The 18,832-nt window shown below is 54.0% G+C and overlaps 1 protein-coding gene across 1 annotated transcript; it reads left to right on the forward strand.

Moving 5' to 3' along the window:
• Nucleotides 1–2,625: 2,625 nt before the first annotated feature.
• On the forward strand, nucleotides 2,626–18,767 carry LOC104041781 (arf-GAP with SH3 domain, ANK repeat and PH domain-containing protein 2-like). The gene is made up of 19 exons (XM_064465120.1): nucleotides 2,626–2,699; nucleotides 4,110–4,196; nucleotides 4,410–4,510; nucleotides 5,924–5,993; nucleotides 6,432–6,519; nucleotides 7,002–7,050; nucleotides 7,353–7,516; nucleotides 7,742–7,875; nucleotides 8,560–8,651; nucleotides 10,453–10,630; nucleotides 11,818–11,903; nucleotides 12,246–12,361; nucleotides 14,193–14,260; nucleotides 14,765–14,872; nucleotides 15,007–15,205; nucleotides 15,875–16,048; nucleotides 16,844–16,965; nucleotides 17,679–17,801; nucleotides 17,953–18,767. The coding sequence occupies exons 2-19, from the start codon at nucleotides 4,110–4,112 to the stop codon at nucleotides 18,025–18,027; spliced, it is 2,034 nt and encodes a 677-aa protein (XP_064321190.1). The 5' UTR covers nucleotides 2,626–2,699; the 3' UTR covers nucleotides 18,028–18,767.
• The last annotated feature ends 65 nt before the right edge of the window (nucleotides 18,768–18,832 follow it).

The raw sequence follows: 18,832 nt of genomic DNA on the forward strand, positions 1-18,832 counted from the left end.
AGTCTTCAGGCTCCCTGACCCTCAGACCTGGACTTAAAGGCTTGTTTTTGTCTGCCTTTGATGGCAGTTGGATGGAGCCTTTCACATATCTCTCCTCTTTCCTTGAGTGCCAAGATAGAGAAGGAGAAGCGCGAGCTGGCAAAGCAGCATGGCATGGTACGGAGTGAGGTGAGCGGGGGGGAGATCGCCGAGGAGATGGAGAAGGAGCGTAGGACCTTCCAGTTGAGCATGTGTGAGGTAAGGACAGGGACCAGCCTGTGCCACGCAGACCAGTGTTAGAGTTGCTGAATTAGCATCCAAGGAATGACTTTCCCTTCCTTTGGTGCACAGCAACTGTGCCACAGTCCCAGCAGAGCAGGCAGGCTTCAGCAGTGACTCTCATTCTGGTGTTTCTCACTTGCTGTCTGATCTGGGATTGTGTCAAAGCAGCTTTTTTGTCTAGAGCCACACTGATTTTTCATTCAGGACCATCTTCTGCCCCTGGTCAGTGAGTGATGCTTCTGTCTACGCTATTGCAAATCCCTCTCAGCCTTCTTGAGATGCTGAAGTCCCCCAGGCTCTGCCCCAGGCACCGGCAGCATCTGGCAGCTCCCTCTGCTCGGCCCCTGGGAAGCAGCACTGAGGTGGGCTGTGGATCCCCAGGGACCATTGCTCAGCAGGTCACAGCCTGCTTGTGCTGTCAAGATCCTGGGCATATTCGCTCAGAGCTGCCTATGGTTGTGGTAGGCTCAAGCCAACCTGGGGCAGGGTCTGATCAAGGAGTTTAGTCAAAGTTTGAGCCTATATTAACCAAGCTTCTTCCTGACTGCTCACGGTGGGTGCTACTGGCACTGAGGACCCTGCCTCCTCTCAGACAGTGCTATAGCCCTCCCTTTGCTTGTTGGGATAAACTCAGCCCAACTACCCTGCAGCTGGGATTTCCTGCTCCCACTGCCACATATCACAAACAACAGCATGAGTTGTTTGGAAGATGCCGATTTCATTCAAAGTATCCAGCTCTTTGTAATCATATTTTGGAAATAGTTACTGTTTCCATACTGAAACTGTCGTTCTACTTCAAATATCAGAACTCCTTGTGCTATGGAGCTGCATCATCCTTCAACAGAGCCAGTAGGTCAGGTGGAGGTTTTGTTCTGTGCTGATGTGGGTCCACATGTGGCATTTGGGTTCCTGAAGGGGTGTCTTATAGGGTACACTCCTTCTGATGGATTGAGGGTGTTTTGAATGAGCCGCTCAGAATAAATACAGGGGAGGCTGAGGCTGGCCATGGTGAACATGTACTTTGGAAGGTGATTTACTGTGTTGGCTTGTGGGTCTTCTGGAAATGGTTATTTGTAGGTTGCTGTTTTTACAGTAGTTGCAATGTCAAGACATCTGATGCTGGTGTAGGAGTAGTCCAGGGATGCATGTGGAAGTACTCAACGTCTCAGTGTGTTTCACAGCACAACACATGGTTTCACATTGTCAGTCCACCAACTGAAAGGGCCAGTGTTGGTTTTCATGGGTGAGAGGTGGTGGAGGATGGGCTGGGGGAGGTGGCGGATAAATTTGGGCTGGAAATCTGAACCTTCAGCTTGCTTCTGAAGGTCCTCAAGGCAGGCTGAGATGCCAGCCTTGTGTAGGATATAGGTAGGCAGGCTCGCAGCTCTGACATTGTCAGTAGGGTCAGGTGGAGGTGGTGCAGTTCATGGATCAAATCTAGTGGGTCTTGTAGGAACTTGCCTCTTAAGTGATGATGCTTGAAGGTCTATAGGAAAGCTGGTCATTCTTCAGGGAAGGTAGCATGAATGGTGAATCTTTGAGGGTGTATTAATTGAATGTTTGCCCTGAATAAATAAAGGCCAGGGTCCATGCCACCACCTTGGGTCCACCACTCTATTGGCCAGATCAAAGCTCTGGGTCCTGCTTGCCACCATTTTTTCACCCCATAAAAGCCACATGAGCTGCTCCCATCAGGGTATGACTGCCAGGATGGGGCACAACACTCGGGTAGGGGGCGGGGCATCAAAAAGTGCATAAAAGGCATTTCTCTCTAACCTACAAATTCAGTCCATGTCCTTTTTCCATCAGTATCTAATCAAAGTGAATGAGATCAAAACCAAGAAAGGGATTGACCTACTACAAAACCACATCAAGCACTGCAGCTCACAGTTCAAGTAAGAGTGACTGGTAACCTGCCTGCACACCTTTTCTCTCCAGAAGCGCTGGTTGTAGAGGGGACCTGGGGGTGGCTTAACTTGCAGAACCTGGGTTCCCATAGTCGGCTTGGCCTGTCCTGTAATTTGCCAAAAGTCATCTTCTCCTAGAAGCAGTGGAGGCAAGGATCTCAACAGGGTGTATTTCTTCTCTTTAGTCTGACATTTTTCATAAGGCAGTGCAAAGCAGAAATCTGGGATGCAAAGAAGACAGTGTGCTGAGTGCTATCCCTGCCTTTAACTGCCTCCAAATCTAAAATACATTTCCTAAGAAAGATTTTTTTCAACTATGAAGTGAAAACATTGCCTGCTGAAGGCATGATGTGCTCTGAGGCAGGAGCTCAGGGGAGCCTTGGGTCTGTAGGTGTCACAGCTGGTGCTAAGAACAGGGTTTCAGGACATGTCCTTATGTTAGCCTCTCCTCTCAGTTTTTTCCAGGAATGTTTAAACACAACAGCAAAACTTAAGAAGTTTACAGAGAAGCTCATCCCAGAGCTGCAGAGTGTGAGTATTCATCTGAAGTTGGGTGCAGCTAGCAGGAGCAGGATGGAGAGCAGGGACGTTTTCCACAGGGCCTCCTCTTCCTCTGCAGAAGCAGAACTGAAGACTTTTGCAGCTCTTTGCATCTATTAATCATTATTTCCTGATCCTCTGATGCACAGTGGTCCATGGAGGGGTAAACTGCAGCCATCACTGGGAGTGGGAAAATTATGGTGCCATACCCCAGGACACAGAGTAGGAAGAACAAGCATAAACATGTGTACCAAGGAGGCACTAACATATTCACCTGCCGAAGCCCTAGCTGCTCTGCCGACTTCCAGATTTCTCTTTAGTGCTTTCCATGCCTGTTGCTGCCAGCTGAAGCTCTTAATGTATTTCCTCAGGGGCTTTGTTTTGCTGTAGGGGGAGGTCATGTAAGCCTTGTGAATTTTAGCTTTTTAGTTTGGGCTCTGTCAGTCATACACAGCCCAGAGACAGAAGGGAGTTTTTCCAAGTGCCAAGGCTTCCAGAGACGGTCTGAGTGCGCATGTCCCAGGTGGTGTGATATCCTCCAAGCGCAGCAGAGGGTTTATGTCAGTTTCCCAGCACTTCTAGATGTCCATTCCAGTTTGCTTGGGCTTGCTCATCCTTCTCCATACCTCCTTGCAAATCAAGATTTGCAGAGGCTTGGGATACAGTCCTTACCCAGATACTGTGTCAGCATTACTAGTACTTGTCTCCCCTGGTCCTGCAATGCAGGTCTTCTCTGGGCATCTGCTGCTTTGTTTGAATTAATCTGCTTTAGGGGTGTTACCCTGCTTGTTCTACAGTTTGTAATAATTAATATTAAAATTAATTACATAAATAACAAAAAGAGTGGACATGCCACCCCAGACCAGGGTAACCGAGCACAGCAAGCAGCATCTTATGGATTCCTCAGGCAGGAAAGTCCCCAGGCTCCAGTTCAGGGCCACATTCCTGTGCCAAGGTCCATCAACCTTTTGATGGCTTGGAGACCTTTAAGTATTTTAATTACTGATGCTACCAAGGGAAAAATAAAACAACCACCACGGCGACCTTCAAGCTGTTGTTTGTTTTTACACTGAGGAGGGCTGCAAACAGCTGTTTCCTCAGTAAAATTCAGACTGCTCTCCTGTTGCAGTCGTCCTGGTGCTGGGGAGATGGCTGTTCCCTCCTTTCAACGAGTTTTCCACTGAAGTGCTCCTTGCACATGCCACATACCAGAGCGCTGCAGGGGATGAGCGGCAGCCTCCCGCCGCAGGAATGGGCTCAGCGCATCCCACGGCTGCGGGAGGAGGCGAGGGCAGAGGGCGGTGCGGGGGCACCTCCGCCCGGGAGAAGTGGGATGAGCTGAGGCAGGAGCCTCCTGCTGCCACACGAGCGGCTGGCTGACAGTGCTCTGGCACCTTTCAGATGAAGATCAGGCAGGACGAGGAGAAGAAGCAACTCTGCGCCCTTCGGGATCAGCTGAAAATGGTATTGCAGCTGGAGCAGAAAGAGGTAAAATATGATCCTTCTTGCGAGGGAAGGCGGGGTGCTGCCTGTAGAGGGCATGACATGACAGGCTTATATGGTGTCTGCCTGCCGATGTAGAAAGCCACGGGGTTTCTGGTGAGCTCTGGGGGAGCACAGGCAGTCCTGTGAGGCCATGCTCTTGGTTGCCAGAGATATTGATGAGGTCGGGCCTTGCTGCTATTTCTTTCCTTCTGCCAGGACGCTGGGAACAAGCAGGCAGCGTACAACATGCACCAGCTGCAAGGGAACAAGCAGTACGGCACAGAGAAGTCGGGGACCCTCTTCAAGAAAAGCGATGGGTAAATTGGGGTCCAGTATGCCCCATTCAGTTGTGCTTTGGTGATCTGGAGCCAGATCAGGGCTCACCCAGACCAACCTCCTCTCCCTGGAGTGGCCACAAGGCAGAGGAACAGGACAAGCACACATGAAGGTGTGCTCAACACTGCCCCAGCCTCCAACAGCTTTCAACACAGAGCTCCAGGCAGCTTGTGTCTGTTTTTTAGCTCTGAGGGCATTTCTCTCCTGTGAAGCTGCCCAATGTCCTCTCAAATCCTGTGAGCACTGTGAATCCTGTGAGGACCCCACACCCACTGCAGGAAGCCAGAACCAGCTCCCCATCTTTCCTTCCTGTAGGGATCCCATTGCCTTCATCCAACACCACCCCACAGTCTTGTGCTGGGAGGGATGGGGAAGGGTCGGTGCTTCTCCCCCTCTCCCAGGCACTCATTGCTTTCCAGAACCTCCTCCATCACCTCTGCTCCAGGATGACAAGCCCTGATCCCTCCACCCTTCCCAGGTGGGAGGTGCTCAGGGATGCACTGGGGATTTATATAGGGACCTGGTGATGTTTTCCACTCCCCTCTCCCTTCCTCCCAGCCCTGACCCGTCCTAAGCCTTTCAGACCCCCCTGCCCTCACAGTTCAATACTGAGCTCAGCTCCCTGATGGTGAGAGAGCTGTGGGGTGAATTAGACACAGCACGAGTCAGTGCTGCCTTGGAGATGGCATCGTGGGCCATAGGGGAGACAGAGCCAGCAGCCCCTCTCCCAGTAGCCAGATGCGGAGCTCCTGGAAAGCACTCCACTGTCTTTGAAAGAGGATCATCTCCCACCAGCATGTGGGAGGACGCTTGCTGGGAATCACAGCGGTCCTGCACTGGGAGACTTGCACACCTGGGACGGACTGTGAAGTGTCCTAGAAAAACCTGAAACTGGACAGAAAATAATGAACTGGGGCTCAGAAGTCTCCTTCACTGCAGAGTGAAGTTCAGTGTCTCTCCCGTTTTGGGTGTATCTCTTCCACCTTTCCCCTGTGTTGCAGTCTGCCCTGAACGGCAGGCACAGGAAACCCAGCCTGGGAGCAGTTTGGAGGTGATGTTTGGATGTTTGCTGATGACTTCTGCAAAGGGCTTCATGCTGTGCTAGCAAGTCCTGCTGCCCCAACTGATGCTCTGCACCTGTATTACCTCCATAGCAGCTGTGCTGCCTGTCTGTACAAGCCTGTCTTATGTTGTATGACAGGTCCTTCTCAGCCCAGAACAGACCAAGCGCAAAAGATTCCATCCATGTTAGCTTAGCTTAGCTGGCACATCTGATGAGAGCTGTGGCCCCGTGCTGTGCCTTGCATGGCTGTTATATTTGCCAGCACTGCACTGCATTGCACATCTGCTTCTCCACATGTGTGTCTCTCAGCTCATCCTCCACTAATTTCCAGGTTGAGAAAAGTCTGGCAGAAGAGGAAATGCACCATCAGCAATGGCTACCTGACCATCTCTCACAGCATGGTAAGAACCGCTTCTTCCGCTCTGCTGCTGCCCAGTAGCTGCCCCTGCAGGGTCCACAGAGCCTGCCACAGCCAGGTATGCTGATGGCTTCCTGGGGCTCGTTAGAGCCCCCATGCCTGCTGCTTGCCCTGCTGGGCTGCCCTGATGTAAGAGGCTTTCTGTTGAGACTTAAGTCCCTGCAACCCAAGAAAGCTTTACACAAACACTGGAGGGTCTCACATGCCTGTGTGCATGGGGGGGCATGTGCTTGGGGACCTAGCTGCAAGCATGGGATGGTTGCTGGGAAAGAAAAGGTCTGTGTTGCTATTTCTTGCATTGCTCCTGAGAATGGAGCCAAAGTGCTGGGCACAAGGCAGAGCTGTGGCTCTGCTGCAGAGCCAGGTGGTTCTTGTCACCACTGGACCACAGCCCTTTGGTGCTTCTTCATTCTGCTTGTAGCTCAACCGCCCACCAACCAAGCTGAATTTACTGACCTGCCAGGTGAAGCCTAATGTGGATGACAAGAAATGCTTCGATCTGGTTTCCTGTGAGTGCTGGTGCCTGCTCTGTGGTTCCTCCGGGAAGGGCCTGGAGAGGCAGCAGTGCTTTGGACTCAGAGAGCGAGTGCGGGCACGGATGAGGGGAAGCTCTGCAGGTTTGGGCCACCCTGGGGAAACTGTGCCAGGAGGCAACTCTGCTCAGGAGCAGTGATGCACATGCAGGGTGTGAGATAGGCAGCACTGCCGTGGGGCACTGCAGGATCCATGGGAACCATGCAAGTGTAGTTCCAAGGCTGCAGATTAGCTAACCCAGCATCCCTCGTGCCTGGTACAGGAGCAGGTCCCTCTGCCTGGGGTGCACTGGGCAGGGGCTGAGTGAGACAAAGGTGGCTGTTACCCCAGCTGCCCAGGCTGGAGATTAATCCCAGCTCTGCTGAGCCCAGCTCAGGCGTGTTGTGCCCTGTCATGGGCCTGGCAGATGAGATGGACGAGTGAGGTGCCTAGAGGAGACTGGCTCTGTGTGTTTCAGATAACCGAACATACCGCTTCCTGGCAGAGAATGAGCAGGACTGTGCTGCGTAAGTACTGTCTTGAGCAGCGTGCCGCAGCCCCTTGTTTGATACCCTTCCTGTCCTGACTGTGTCCCAGTCACTCTTAGGGGGGGGATGGCTGGTCATGAGCAGGACATGGAGCTTGATGGAGGCTCCTGGCACCCAGTTTTCTGCTGGTGTCCCGTGCAGGACCTTTGTGTGTGGTGGCTGCTCTGCAAGTTGTAGGATGTCCCCTGTAGCAGTGGGATGAACCCTGCTGCCCTCCTTGCCCTGCAGCTGGAGCATGGCCACACAGGACCCCACTCCTAAGCTGCTTTCTGCCCATGCAGCTGGGTGTCTGTCCTCAGCAACAGCAAGGAGGAGGCGCTGAATGTGGCCTTCAGCAAGGTGCAGGGTGAAGGGGAGAGCAGCCGGGAGGAGGTGATCCGGGCCATCATTGAGGAGATCAGAGACATGCCTGGGAACAGGGAGTGCTGCGACTGCTTGGCCCCAGGTGAGAGCCAACCCATGGCTGTGGGGCCGCTGTGTTTCCTCCCTCCTGGACAGACAGAGCTCTGCCCTGCCCTCTATGGCATCCAGCTCCTGGAGACCCACAGGCATCTGGGGTCTTGCCCTTCCCCTCTGTCCTGCTGTGGAGGTTGTGCCCTTGGGTGGTGGTGGGGCTGGTGGGAAGGAGAGGCAGGAGATGCTCATGAGCCTGGTGGTCTTGTCTCTACAGATCCCACTTGGCTTTCCATTAACTTGGGCATCCTGATCTGCATTGAGTGCTCTGGTATACACAGAGAGATGGGTGTGCATCTGTCCCGCATCCAGTCGCTGTCTCTGGACAAGCTGGCAACCTCCGAATTGCTGGTAGGACACTGCTAGTGTGCTCTGTCCTCAAGCCTCTCCCTGCTTCTGCTGTGGCCTTCCTGAAGCTAAGTTAAGTCAGTGGGTCTTTCACCTGTTAAGATGACCCATACCCACCTGTAATTCCCAGGCTTTAGTGGTTATTGTGGCAGGAATTGTAATCTTCAAGAAGAGAGGGGAGTCATTTCACTGTTGCTAGGTCACCTGTCTCCCTCAGTCCCCTTTCCCCCTCTGCATCCCCCAGTGCAAGGGAGGTGCAGGGCAAGGCCAAGCTTGAACTGGTGTAGAGCAGAGTGTGGGGCAGACAGCGGGTTGGAGACCTCGCATGGGACGGGTTTATAGCCATGATGCTGCAGACACTCATGGGTTTGGCAAGGCTGTGATGGGAGCTGCTGGCAGCTGGTGGGCATAGGGGTAGGGGTTGGGAGTGTTTGCAGGGACTGGTGCTTGCCCAGATCTGATCCCAGGCTCTGGGTTTGGTTGCACTACTGGAGTTGGGAGATCTCAGCAGTAGGAGTCAAGGCAGAGTCTCTGGCCATTAGGCATACCGTTGTACCACCATTGTAGCACCTCTTGACATCCCCTTGACACCTGGTCAGGGTCTCATCCTGAAGCTCCCTCTCCTGCTGCCACACGTGCAGAGCTGCTACATGCCCCACGTCACCTCTAGCTTGGCTGTTCTTGCAGCTGGCAAGGAATATCAGCAACTCCGGCTTCAACGACATCATGGAAGCAAATCTCTGCAGCTTTTCCTTGAAGCCCACAGTGCACAGTGACATGTGAGTTGCTCTGCAAGAGCTGGTTTTTTTCGGGGAGGTTACATACAGGGCCCTCACCCATGGTCACACACTCTGCAGTCCTATGTGCTCCCTGCAGTGACCAGGCACATGGCACTGTCCAATCTCCTCCCAGACCGTAACTTCTCCTTAGAAGAAAATTCACCAAGTCCAGCAGAAAAGGTTTGATAAAGGAGAAGAAGAGTGAGGAACAGCCAGCAGACAGCTAAAGGATTAGCACTGATGTCAGGGGAGGGATTGAAGAATTGGTGCTGGAAAGGGAAAGGCAAGAAGAGAAATAAATGGAGTTGCCAAGCAGGATGGCTCTGGCTGTACATCGGAAGGGCGGGCAGGTGGAGGGGGATGGAGGACAGGGACTTGCATGGTGCAGAGCAGTTCACTGTGTCCAGTGGCTGGGGCCCAGGGTTGGTGGGATCAGCTTAGGCATAGAGCAAGGATCTGCTGAGGCTGTGGGAACCCCTGTCCTTCATCCCGGAACACCCCAGCCTCTAGGCTCTGCAGAGGACAGGGAAAACCTGGGGTGGTGTGGCTGGTACCGGCAATAGCGGGGGGATTTTCCAGGGCTTAGTGCCATAAACCTGGGGTGCAGCAGAGCTCTTGGGGGAAACACATATAGTCAGGGCCCGAGGGGATTCTCAGGAGACTGAAGGGCAGGCAGATCAGGCATGATCAGGTTCCGTTACAGGCATGTAAATCCTGACTAGGGCACTGTTTAGACAGTATGGACATACCCTGCAGTGAATAGGTGCATAAGGAAGTGCACTTGGCAGGGAGAGAGCAGCAGAGAGCTCGTACAACTGGAAAGCATGGTCAAGGTTGCCAGATCCACCCTCTGCTTGGATGCTAGGGAAACTGAAACTGCATGAAATTAATAATTTAGCTCTTCCTCAATGGTCTTTTCTGTTTGGAGCACTTTTTCACCCATGAGGCCACCCTAGATCCTCTGTCCAGTGACCACTTCTGCTGTTCTTTACCCCTCCAGTGGTAGAGACCCAGCTTACTCAGCCAGGCCTTGTCTGGAAGCTGTTCCTGACCCATGCATACTCTTGACCAATTCATGCCACATGGTGTTTCCGAGTCCTTGAGATTTCTTTTCTTTCCCCTAATTCTCACCATCAGGGAGCTGAGCTCAGTATTGAACTGTGAGGGCAGGGGGGTCTGAAAGGCTTAGGACGGGTCAGGGCTGGGAGGAAGGGAGAGGGGAGTGGAAAACATCACCAGGTCCCTGTATAAATCCCCAGTGCATCCCTGAGCACCTCCCACCTGGGAAGGGTGGAGGGATCAGGGCTTGTCATCCTGGAGCAGAGGTGATGGAGGAGGTTCTGGAAAGCAATGAGTGCCTGGGAGAGGGGGAGAAGCACCGACCCTTCCCCATCCCTCCCAGCACAAGACTGTGGGGTGGTGTTGGATGAAGGCAATGGGATCCCTACAGGAAGGAAAGATGGGGAGCTGGTTCTGGCTTCCTGCAGTGGGTGCGGGGTCCTCACCCCCAGTGCCATGGCAGTGCTCACACTTTAAATGCATGAAATTAAGTGCTCATTTAGTTATGTAACTGCAGGAGAGGAAGCTTTAAGGAACCCACAGCGTTTTTTAAAAGTTACTATGAATGCTATTGCAGAGGAGTCTGGGGAATAGGACAGAGAAAGGAAAGGTGCTAAACTGCCTGGCAAGCCTGAAGGAGAGAGAGGGAAGGTGGCTGGGGCAGTGGGAGAGGAGGGTGGCGGCCCCAAGATGCAGGCTGCGTCGCTCTGTGGCCCTAACTCGTTTGGCTGGTCTCTGCCAGGGCCTTTCGGAAAAGCTTCATCTTTTCCAAGTATGTTGAGAAGAAATATGCCAAGAGGAGCCCTGCTGCTCAGCCCTCCAGCCTCCCAGAAGCCATCAAGGACAAGGACATATTTTCTTTGCTTCAAGCATATGCGGAGAATGTGGATTTGAGCGAGCCTGTGCTGGCACCTCTGCAGGTATGGCCACCTGTTCCATGGGACCACATGGCAAATATCTTTGTCATTGCCTTCCCAGCCTGTCCGTAAGGATCTCTGTGCCCAGGAGGGGATAGAGTTTTCATATGACAATAGTGCTTTCTGTGAGCCAGGAGCTCCAGGCAGACTCAAGCAGGGTAAGGAACATCATGGCAGAGGGAGGTTTTCTGGCTGCGACCCCACAGCCCTCATCGTGCAGTGCATGTCAGGGCCAGAAGTCATAACCACAAGCCCAAGACGTTCCAAAGGCCAGTTTCTAACTGAGATTTACTTGTAAACTTCTGAGTGCATTTTCTTAGGCTATCAAAGTCTTGCTGTAAGCTGAAAAAATTTTTCAATTCAATGAAAAATGAAAGCATTTTTTCCTGCAAAACCACAGTGTGGGTCCCTGCTGTAGGTGCAAGGAGAAAGCGCAGTCCTAACCCTTGGAGCTGTGGGCACACTGCTGTGCTGCCCCCTTTGCCATCAAGGACACCTGTGGGTGTCCTCCAGAGTAAAAGCAAAGCAATGAAAGGCTGCAGTGAGGAAGCAGCACCATCAGTATGGGATGTCTTGGGACAAACTGGCAAGTGAGAAGCAGCTGCATGGGGAGCAGCTGTTGCATGCCCCCGGGGCTTTGGTGAGGTCATGGACTTGGCACTGGCTTGGGGACAAAAGTCACCTTTGGTTGCCTCAGTTTCTGTTGCTGTACGCTTCTATGGGAGAACTTATCTTGGGCCGCATATCTCCGGGACACAGGGCTCTACCCACCCTGGGGACAGTCATGCACAGACATCAATATGATGGATACAACACTTTATTTAGCTGCGTCACACGCTTATATAGCTCTTGCGCTTCCTGTTCCTGCCACTCCTATGGGGAGGGGTCTGTCTTTCCGTCACATCCCGTCATCTTCCGGTCGCCGATCCCTGTCTATTCCCCTCCAAGTTTCTAAATGTTAAAAGGGGATGATTGCTTCTTCTTCATGAAGCCATGAGCTGTGACTCTATACATGTTAATTAGGTTCTCACCAGCCTTGGTGACCATGACTCTAAAGAGACAGTCAAACCCGTTAACCTCTCAGGGATTTTTAAATCTGTAAGGACAGCCCCTAAAGGACAGTGCTCCCATCTGTGGTAGTGGTGTGGGCAGACAAAGTCTCAGCCTTGCTGTATTTTTCTTGGTTACAGGAACCTGGGGAGACCATTCTCCACTTGGCAGTTCTGTTGTCTGATCGAACCTCTTTGCATATCGTTGATTTTCTTGTCCAGAACAGGTAAGATCATGACATCCAGTCACCTTGTCATGGCTAAGCTGTGCTAGCGAAAGGTGCAAGATTGATGATCTTCTCCAAAATGCTCCCCAAAAAAAGAGAAAAATCACCAGGGCAGACCTCCCAGCAAATGTGCCTTGGGCTGGGCTTGGTGTCACTACCTCTAGACCAGGTGGGCCTTGGGTTCACTCATCTCCTTTGGGTTGACGTGTGATGGTGGTCGTGACCACCTCTTCTTTGGGTGAGGTGGGAAGAAGGACGTGTGCCAGCACCAGACAGAGTTTGCTGGGGCTGGGGCTGGCAGATCTTCCTGGCGGTGCTGACATTATCCACCCTCTGCTGCAGCGGGAGCTTGGCAAAGCAGACAGCGGAGGGGAACACACCACTTCACTACTGTTGCTCTCACAACAAACCCGAGTGTGTCAAGCTGCTGCTGAAGGCCAAAGCCGACATCACCATCAGTGAGTGGCCGTGGGACCCCCACATCCCATGCACACACAGGGAGTCCTCCCAGCTCTTCTCTGGAAACACCTCCTTAGTCTTGCTAAAGTGCTCAGCAGTGCTTGTCTGCAGCTGGGGAGAGGTGGGTTGATCATGGCGTTGGGTGGGGACCCTGCCCACAGGGTGAGCGCCTCAGCCCCAGCCCCAGGCTCGTCTTTGCATATCCAGCAAGGTTCCCTGCTCTGACACTGCTCTTGGTTGGCTCTCCAGGCTCAGCCATGTTCACAAGCTAGTTTGGGGTGCACGTGGCCCTCCACAAGTGGGGTTACCACATCTCACAAGTTCCTGCTCTCGGCAGCCTGGGAGAGAAGTGGTAGCTTTGATGTCCAGTTTGCAGCAGGGGATGCTCCTTTCTGCTCCCCAAGGAGGAACCAGCTTGCTGTGGGGTGCTCCTGACCCCAGGGTGCTCATGCCTCTGCCCCAATTCACTTGTCCCACTCCCAGGTGGGCAGCCACAGGCCTGCCTGTGACTGGCAGCGCTGTGGTGGGACTATGCTGGTGGGGCTCACTGAGCTGGCAGAGCCCAGCAAGGCAAACTGCCTGAGCTGCTCTTTCACATGAAGCATATACGCAGCAGGAGGTGAAAAAGGTACTTAACTCATTTTCAAAGCTAATGCTGCAATGCTGGAGAGCAGGTGGGAGGGCTGCCAAAGTGCTGGTTCAGAGATGGTATGTGCTGGTGCTCTGGAGCCCACATCACAGGGCCAAACATTTATACTGCCCATGACTCTCCTCTTCACAACACAGAAGTGACCTTTAAAACTAGGATCCTGGGTGAAATTGGAGGGCACAAATGTTTCCACCATCAGGTATCAGCTGAGCTGGTAGGTGTGTTGAGCCTTGCCTCCTGGGATGCTCCCAAGATGTTCTCCCAATCCAGGAGTGTTGTGACAGCCCCTCAGAGGGCAGAGAGGCTGTGGCGGGGCAGCAGGAGCTGGATGCATGTACCTTGGTTGCATGGTGATTGGCAGCCAAATTTCTCACTGCCTTGACCATGCCAAGCGCAGCCATGCCTGATCCATCTTTACTGACTGCCACTGGTACCTTGAGCGTCTTCAGTGCACAGTGCAGACCCTGCTGCTGGTCTGGGGATGCCCTGTCGTCCCTCAGGTTCCAGACCCTCAGGGTCCAGACCTCTTGCTGTTCCCTTCTCCCACCCTCCTGCTTCCCCAGAGTCCCCCCAGCCCACCCCTTCCCAGCCAGACTTGGGGTGGGGGTGTTGCAGTGTTACAGCAACACCATCACAGGTTCCACCCTCAGACCCGCCCAGGAGTGGAAGGGTTTTTAGTTTAAAGTGAAACTGAAGTAAAACAGTTGTCACTTGTTTGCACTTGCAGTCACACCTTTGCTTGCAAGCACTGGCACCTGGGTGTCTGGGCAGTCTTTGTGGCCACCAGGCATCAGGACATATGTACCAGCTCTGCCCAAAACTCCCTGCAGTGACACAGAGGACAAGGGGTGCCAACTATGGAGTCCTCCTTTGATTTTGTAGCCTTTAGGCTCTGGCAGTGACTGAGCTTTTCTGTCCCTCTGTCCTGTCCCATCTCTGTGAGTCATTAGGATTTACTTGTACTCCTTTCTCTCCTTATCTAGTTGTCTTAGGTCCTGCCCTCTTCTTTGTCTTCCCACCACCATTCATTAATGGCCTGAGCCTTTGTTTTGGTCTGGGTTTCGGCTGTCCCTTCTTTTAGGCTTATTTGCCCCCAGATGCCCTAAATACAGAAATGCTCTTCAATTCACTGAATACAGGGCGGGCTCGTGGTGTTCAAGGCTGCTGTTTTCCCCCCACAGCTAATGAAGCAGGAGAGACGGCCCTGGATGTTGCCAGGAGGATGAGACATCCCCTGTGTGAAGAGCTGGTAAGACATCATGTCTCATCACTCCTCTGGTTCTGGAACACGTCCCAGTGGCAGGAAGGGGCAGGGGACCCACACCCATGTGGTTGCATCCTGCAGGGCCACCCATGTCCCTCAGCACCTCCAATGCCATTGTGGGATGCAGAGGAGGGTGCGGAGGGGTCCAGGGGATGCTGGCCCTGCTGGTGTGAGGTCCCTCAGGGCAAAGTGCTTTGGGACAGGCGAGGCAGGGGTTGTGCCATGCCTGGGCAGGAGGACCTGGAGCTGCACTGAGGCTGCATGGGCTGAGCACAGCTCTTCAGTGAGTCCAAGTCTTGCTTCTGCCACATCCCGATTTGCGTGTTTGGAGACCTTTGCAAAACCCCCTTGCTGCTGGGCAGTACCACTTGCAGATTGCACTCATTGCCCTGAGGGGCAGGTTGTTTGAGGTGGGGCCAGCAGCCGTCTGTGGGCCTGGTGGGGCAAGACAGGGCTGGTCGGTCCTCAGGTAGCTCCTCTGTGCCCCAGCTGCTGCAGGCCCAGAACAATCAGTTCAACCCCAATGTCCACGTGGAATATGAGTGGTGTCTGGGCCAAGATGACATGTATGAGAGTGACGAAGACCTGGATGAGAAGGTGAGGTCCTAACAGGTTCTGGTTTGGGGCCACATGTTCCACTGCTGCCCCCACTCCCACTACAAGGGAGTGGGTGCTCCTGTACCTGCCCAGCCATACCTGTCCCATCTAACCCCCAAATGTCCTTTTCCCAGCTGGGTTCTGTGAAGAAGGGGTCTGCCTGTCCACAGAGCTGCTACCCTGCCATGGCCCCTAGGCAAGAGGAGGCAGGGACAGTGCCCTGGGGCAGATGGCTGGACACATGCCCCCTGCCATCTGCCCATCTCTGCAGCCTGGAGGTGCCACCAGCCCCCTCCTATGTGCCTCCATTCCCACCCCAGCAGGCAAAGCCAGGTGAGAGCCTGCAGAGGGGTCCTGCTGGGAGGGTGAGCTGCTGCTGCAGCCCAGCTCCATTGGCAGAGGGTGGTTTGGGAGGAGGCTGGGCCCCTGATGGGGTGTGAGGGGTTGTCTGGTGCCCTAGAGCACCCTTCTGTCCTCTGCTTCTTGAAGGACCAAGACTGGTTTGTGCTGGCTGGTCTGTCCTAGCACCAATCCTGCTTTTAAAAACCATGCAGCGTATGCTCACCCTTGAACACCCTATGCTGGTGTCATTAGGATGCACTGCCAGGTCCCAAATGCGGCTGCTTTTGGGAGAGGCAGAGGAGCACACCTTTAGAGACAGGGCTGGGAGGCAAAGCTGCCAGCAGAAACAGCAGCAGCATCACAGTTCTGCTCCTTAGCAAGACCAGCTCCCGCTTCCCTTGCCCAGCCTTCCTATGGTATGTCCCACCTCCAAGAGCTGCCCTGATTTCTGGGAGACTCACCAAGTCCTGCCTGACTTCCCCTCTGCTGGTCCCATCTCTGCCTCCAGCCTGATGCATTTCTCAAGGCAGACCTGCAAGCAGAGAAAATAAAGTCCCCGCCCACGCATTTGTGCCCATTCTGCCCTGGAGTTTTGGCCCAGGAGCCCTGCTCAGTACCAGCTTTCTGCTGACCCCGGAACTGTTCTTGCTCTGTGTTTAGTGCCCCAGGGAGCATATCCACCCTTCCTTACCAGCTCATCTGTCTTTGCTGAGGACACAAGAAGCAGGAGACCACCCCTGCCTCTGAGCATCAAGCACAAGCGCACATCTTCAGAGCCGGCACCTTGGGTACCGCTCAGCCCTGAGCAGCCCAGCCCAACCAGCCTGGCTTCAGGTAATGAACGGACAGGCTCAGGATGGGCAAGGAGCTGAGACCATGCTCGGGGAAGGACCTGCTGGAGGTCTGCAGTCCAGCACCCACACTAGGTCAGGCTGGCTGTGGCTTTGTCTGGCCACAGCTTGTTCATGGATGAGACCCACAAGGGCTCCTGCTTGGATGCAGGGCTGGGAGAGCTATGGCACTGGATGGCCACAGCCAAGCACGAGGCGTGCTCTGTGCAACCTGGCTGTTAGACACTGATGCCTCCAGGGCAGGGATACTCTGGGGTTTGCTGGGCTGTTGGAGGTTCTGAATTCAGAGAAGGCAATAACCCCCATGTCCATCAGGAGCAGCCCCGAGTGCTCAGGGGTGGAGGCCTGGCCAGCTAGAGCCTCCAGGTTCCTCTAGGAAACAGTCTCATCCCAGCAGAGCTCAGCAGCATGGGGAGTGTGGGGGGGATGGAGGGTGCCAAGTGCATGACCCATGGTGGCTGTATCCTTTCCCTGGTGCTGGCAGCTCTTGGGGCACCTTGGGGCTGCACAGCCCATCTCCCACCTCCTGGTAACATGCTTCTCACCTTAGCTCCACGCCATATCCTTCTGCTTCCTGACCACATCCCTTCCTCTGCTGCCCCTCTCCGCCCTGTCCACAGTCCCTCCCCTTTCCAGCTCCCAGACTGATGGAGTGATTGTTGCCCATGTTGTGCTGTGGAGGAGGACCACACTGCACCATGTTGCCTGACAGTGGTGGTTGCTGTTGTCCACCTGTGATGAAAGGTGGAAGGAAATGACCAGCCTGATTGTGTCGTAGATGCCCTGAAAGCCATGGACCCCCTCTGCGTGCCTGGCCCACACCGATCCCTCCAGGAGCCAGATCCATGTTCTGGCCGTGCCCGAGATGTCCCACCTCTTCTTCCTCGGAGGAGCAGTTTGGTAGGTGGCCAGTGGCCCGGATCAGCTCAGCTCCCACCTTTTGCCCATATTTGTCACTTTTGGTTTTGAACTGAGGTGGAGTTGGCCCCAGCAACTTTTCCTCCCAGCACTTCTGCAGTGGCTCCTTGGCATTGACATCTCCCTGCTAGGTGCTGGGAATGCTACCAAAGTTCCCATGAGACTCCACTGCCTTTTGGGGGAAGCTTTGTTTGTGAGTGTGGGTTGTTGGCAGGTCAGGGCATGGGTTTTGGGCACGGACAAGTGTGCAGTGTCCACACTTGCCCTTCTGCTCTGTCCTTCAAGGGACACCCTTTTTCCTGAGGGCACTGTGCAGAGGCAGAGCCCTTTCATTAGGCGGCCCTTGCTTGGACTGTTTGGTCTTGGGGTTGTGCTGAGCAGCACCGCTGACTCCTCGCACAGACCTGCCCTGAGAGAACTGGGACCCCAGACAGTGCAACTGCACATGCCACGGTCCTGGGGCAGAGAAGCAGGTGCCTCTGGAAGGATGCTCCAGCAGAAGAAGGTGTCTTCTGCATCCCTGTCCCACCCAAACTCCCAGCACCTCTGCCCTCCCTCTGCACAGGAAACCTCCTGGTCTCGCATCCTTGCTTCTCCTGACTTTGCCAGGAGCTTTGGGATCAAGACACTAGAGCTATTTTAGTTTGTGTCTGATGAAGCTGCAGAGGCCTGACCATGCACGCTCCTGCTTGCAGAACAGACTGCTGCTCCGCAGGGTCCGTGCTCTCTATGACTGCAATGCTGACCGGGAAGATGAGCTGACTTTCCGCACAGGCGAGATTATTGTGGTGGCTGAAAAGGAGGACAGCAACTGGTGGGTGAGTGAATGTTTGCTGACCAGCGCTGGGATGCGCATGATCCATCCATCCCTTGCCTCTGTCGTACGCGCTGTTGTGGGGCCAGTTCCCAATCCTCCTGAAGGCCCTTGTGCCATGCTCACTGCTCCTTTTTCTTCCTTTCTCCCTGCAGAAAGGGTGGATTGAAGGACAGCCTCACAGGCAAGGTGTGTTCCCCGCTTCATTTGTTCACGTGCTCAATGAGTAGGAGCTGCTTCAATTCAAGAAGGACCTGATCAGCTACTTAAAATGGAGTTCCCCAAGCTCCCATCTGCACTGAGGGCCCAAGGATGAGCAGAATGGGAGCATCTGCTCAGCTGGTGCCGCCTTCCTCATCCCTGCTGACCCAGCACCCCTGTCCCCCCGGCCCTCTCTTCCCATGGGCTGCCAGCCTGTCCCAGAAAATACATGGTCCACAAATGCACTCCTACCCCAGCTACATCCTCCACGCAAGAAACAGTCATGAACAACTGTGCTACAACATGCCTGGCTCCTGCCTTGCCCTGACCGCTCTGCTCGTGCTGTGGTGCTCCCTGCCCTGCTAGTGCTGATGGAAATGATGATAGAGTGGAGCAGGGCCGTGCCCTGCAGGACTCTGGAGCTGCAAGTGGAGCTGTGCTGCATGCAAACCCCTGGGAAAGGGCTTCTGCTGAGGGCTGAGCACACTGGACTCTTGGAAATGCAAATGAGTGCGTGCTGTGGAGCCAGCACCCCCAGGAGCCTGGTCCATTCCTAATTCCTCCCACCCAGGTTTCACAGTTTGTGGTCCAGGAAATGTGCTCTGTGGCAGCTCAGGGCATTGCTCCTTCAGTGCCTGCCTCCCCCCAGCAATAGCCTTTTGAGCCTGCTACCAATAAATTCCGGCTCTTGAGTGCTCTGTATTTTGCAGGGCTGTTCTAGTTTGAGTTTCTAGATCCTTCCCCTTCACCACTCTCCCTCAGGCACAAAACCTTCTCACAGGCATCAGAGAAAAGAGGGCTGACCTCTAACTTTGTAAGTAACTTTGATAAAGT

The sequence above is a fragment of the Phalacrocorax carbo genome, chromosome 14, assembly GCF_963921805.1.
Source record: "Phalacrocorax carbo chromosome 14, bPhaCar2.1, whole genome shotgun sequence".
In the NCBI taxonomy this organism is placed as follows: Eukaryota; Metazoa; Chordata; class Aves; order Suliformes; family Phalacrocoracidae; genus Phalacrocorax; species Phalacrocorax carbo.

Excerpts from the sequence above, each read along its gene's own strand:
- LOC104041781 (XM_064465120.1), top strand. The coding sequence starts at position 4,110 with ATGAAGATCAGGCAGGACGAGGAGAAGAAGCAACTCTGCGCCCTTCGG. Across the intron at positions 10,631-11,817 it reads CTGTGCTGGCACCTCTGCAG|GAACCTGGGGAGACCATTCT; the intron begins GTATGGCCACCT and ends TCTTGGTTACAG. Across the intron at positions 16,049-16,843 it reads CCCAACCAGCCTGGCTTCAG|ATGCCCTGAAAGCCATGGAC; the intron begins GTAATGAACGGA and ends ATTGTGTCGTAG.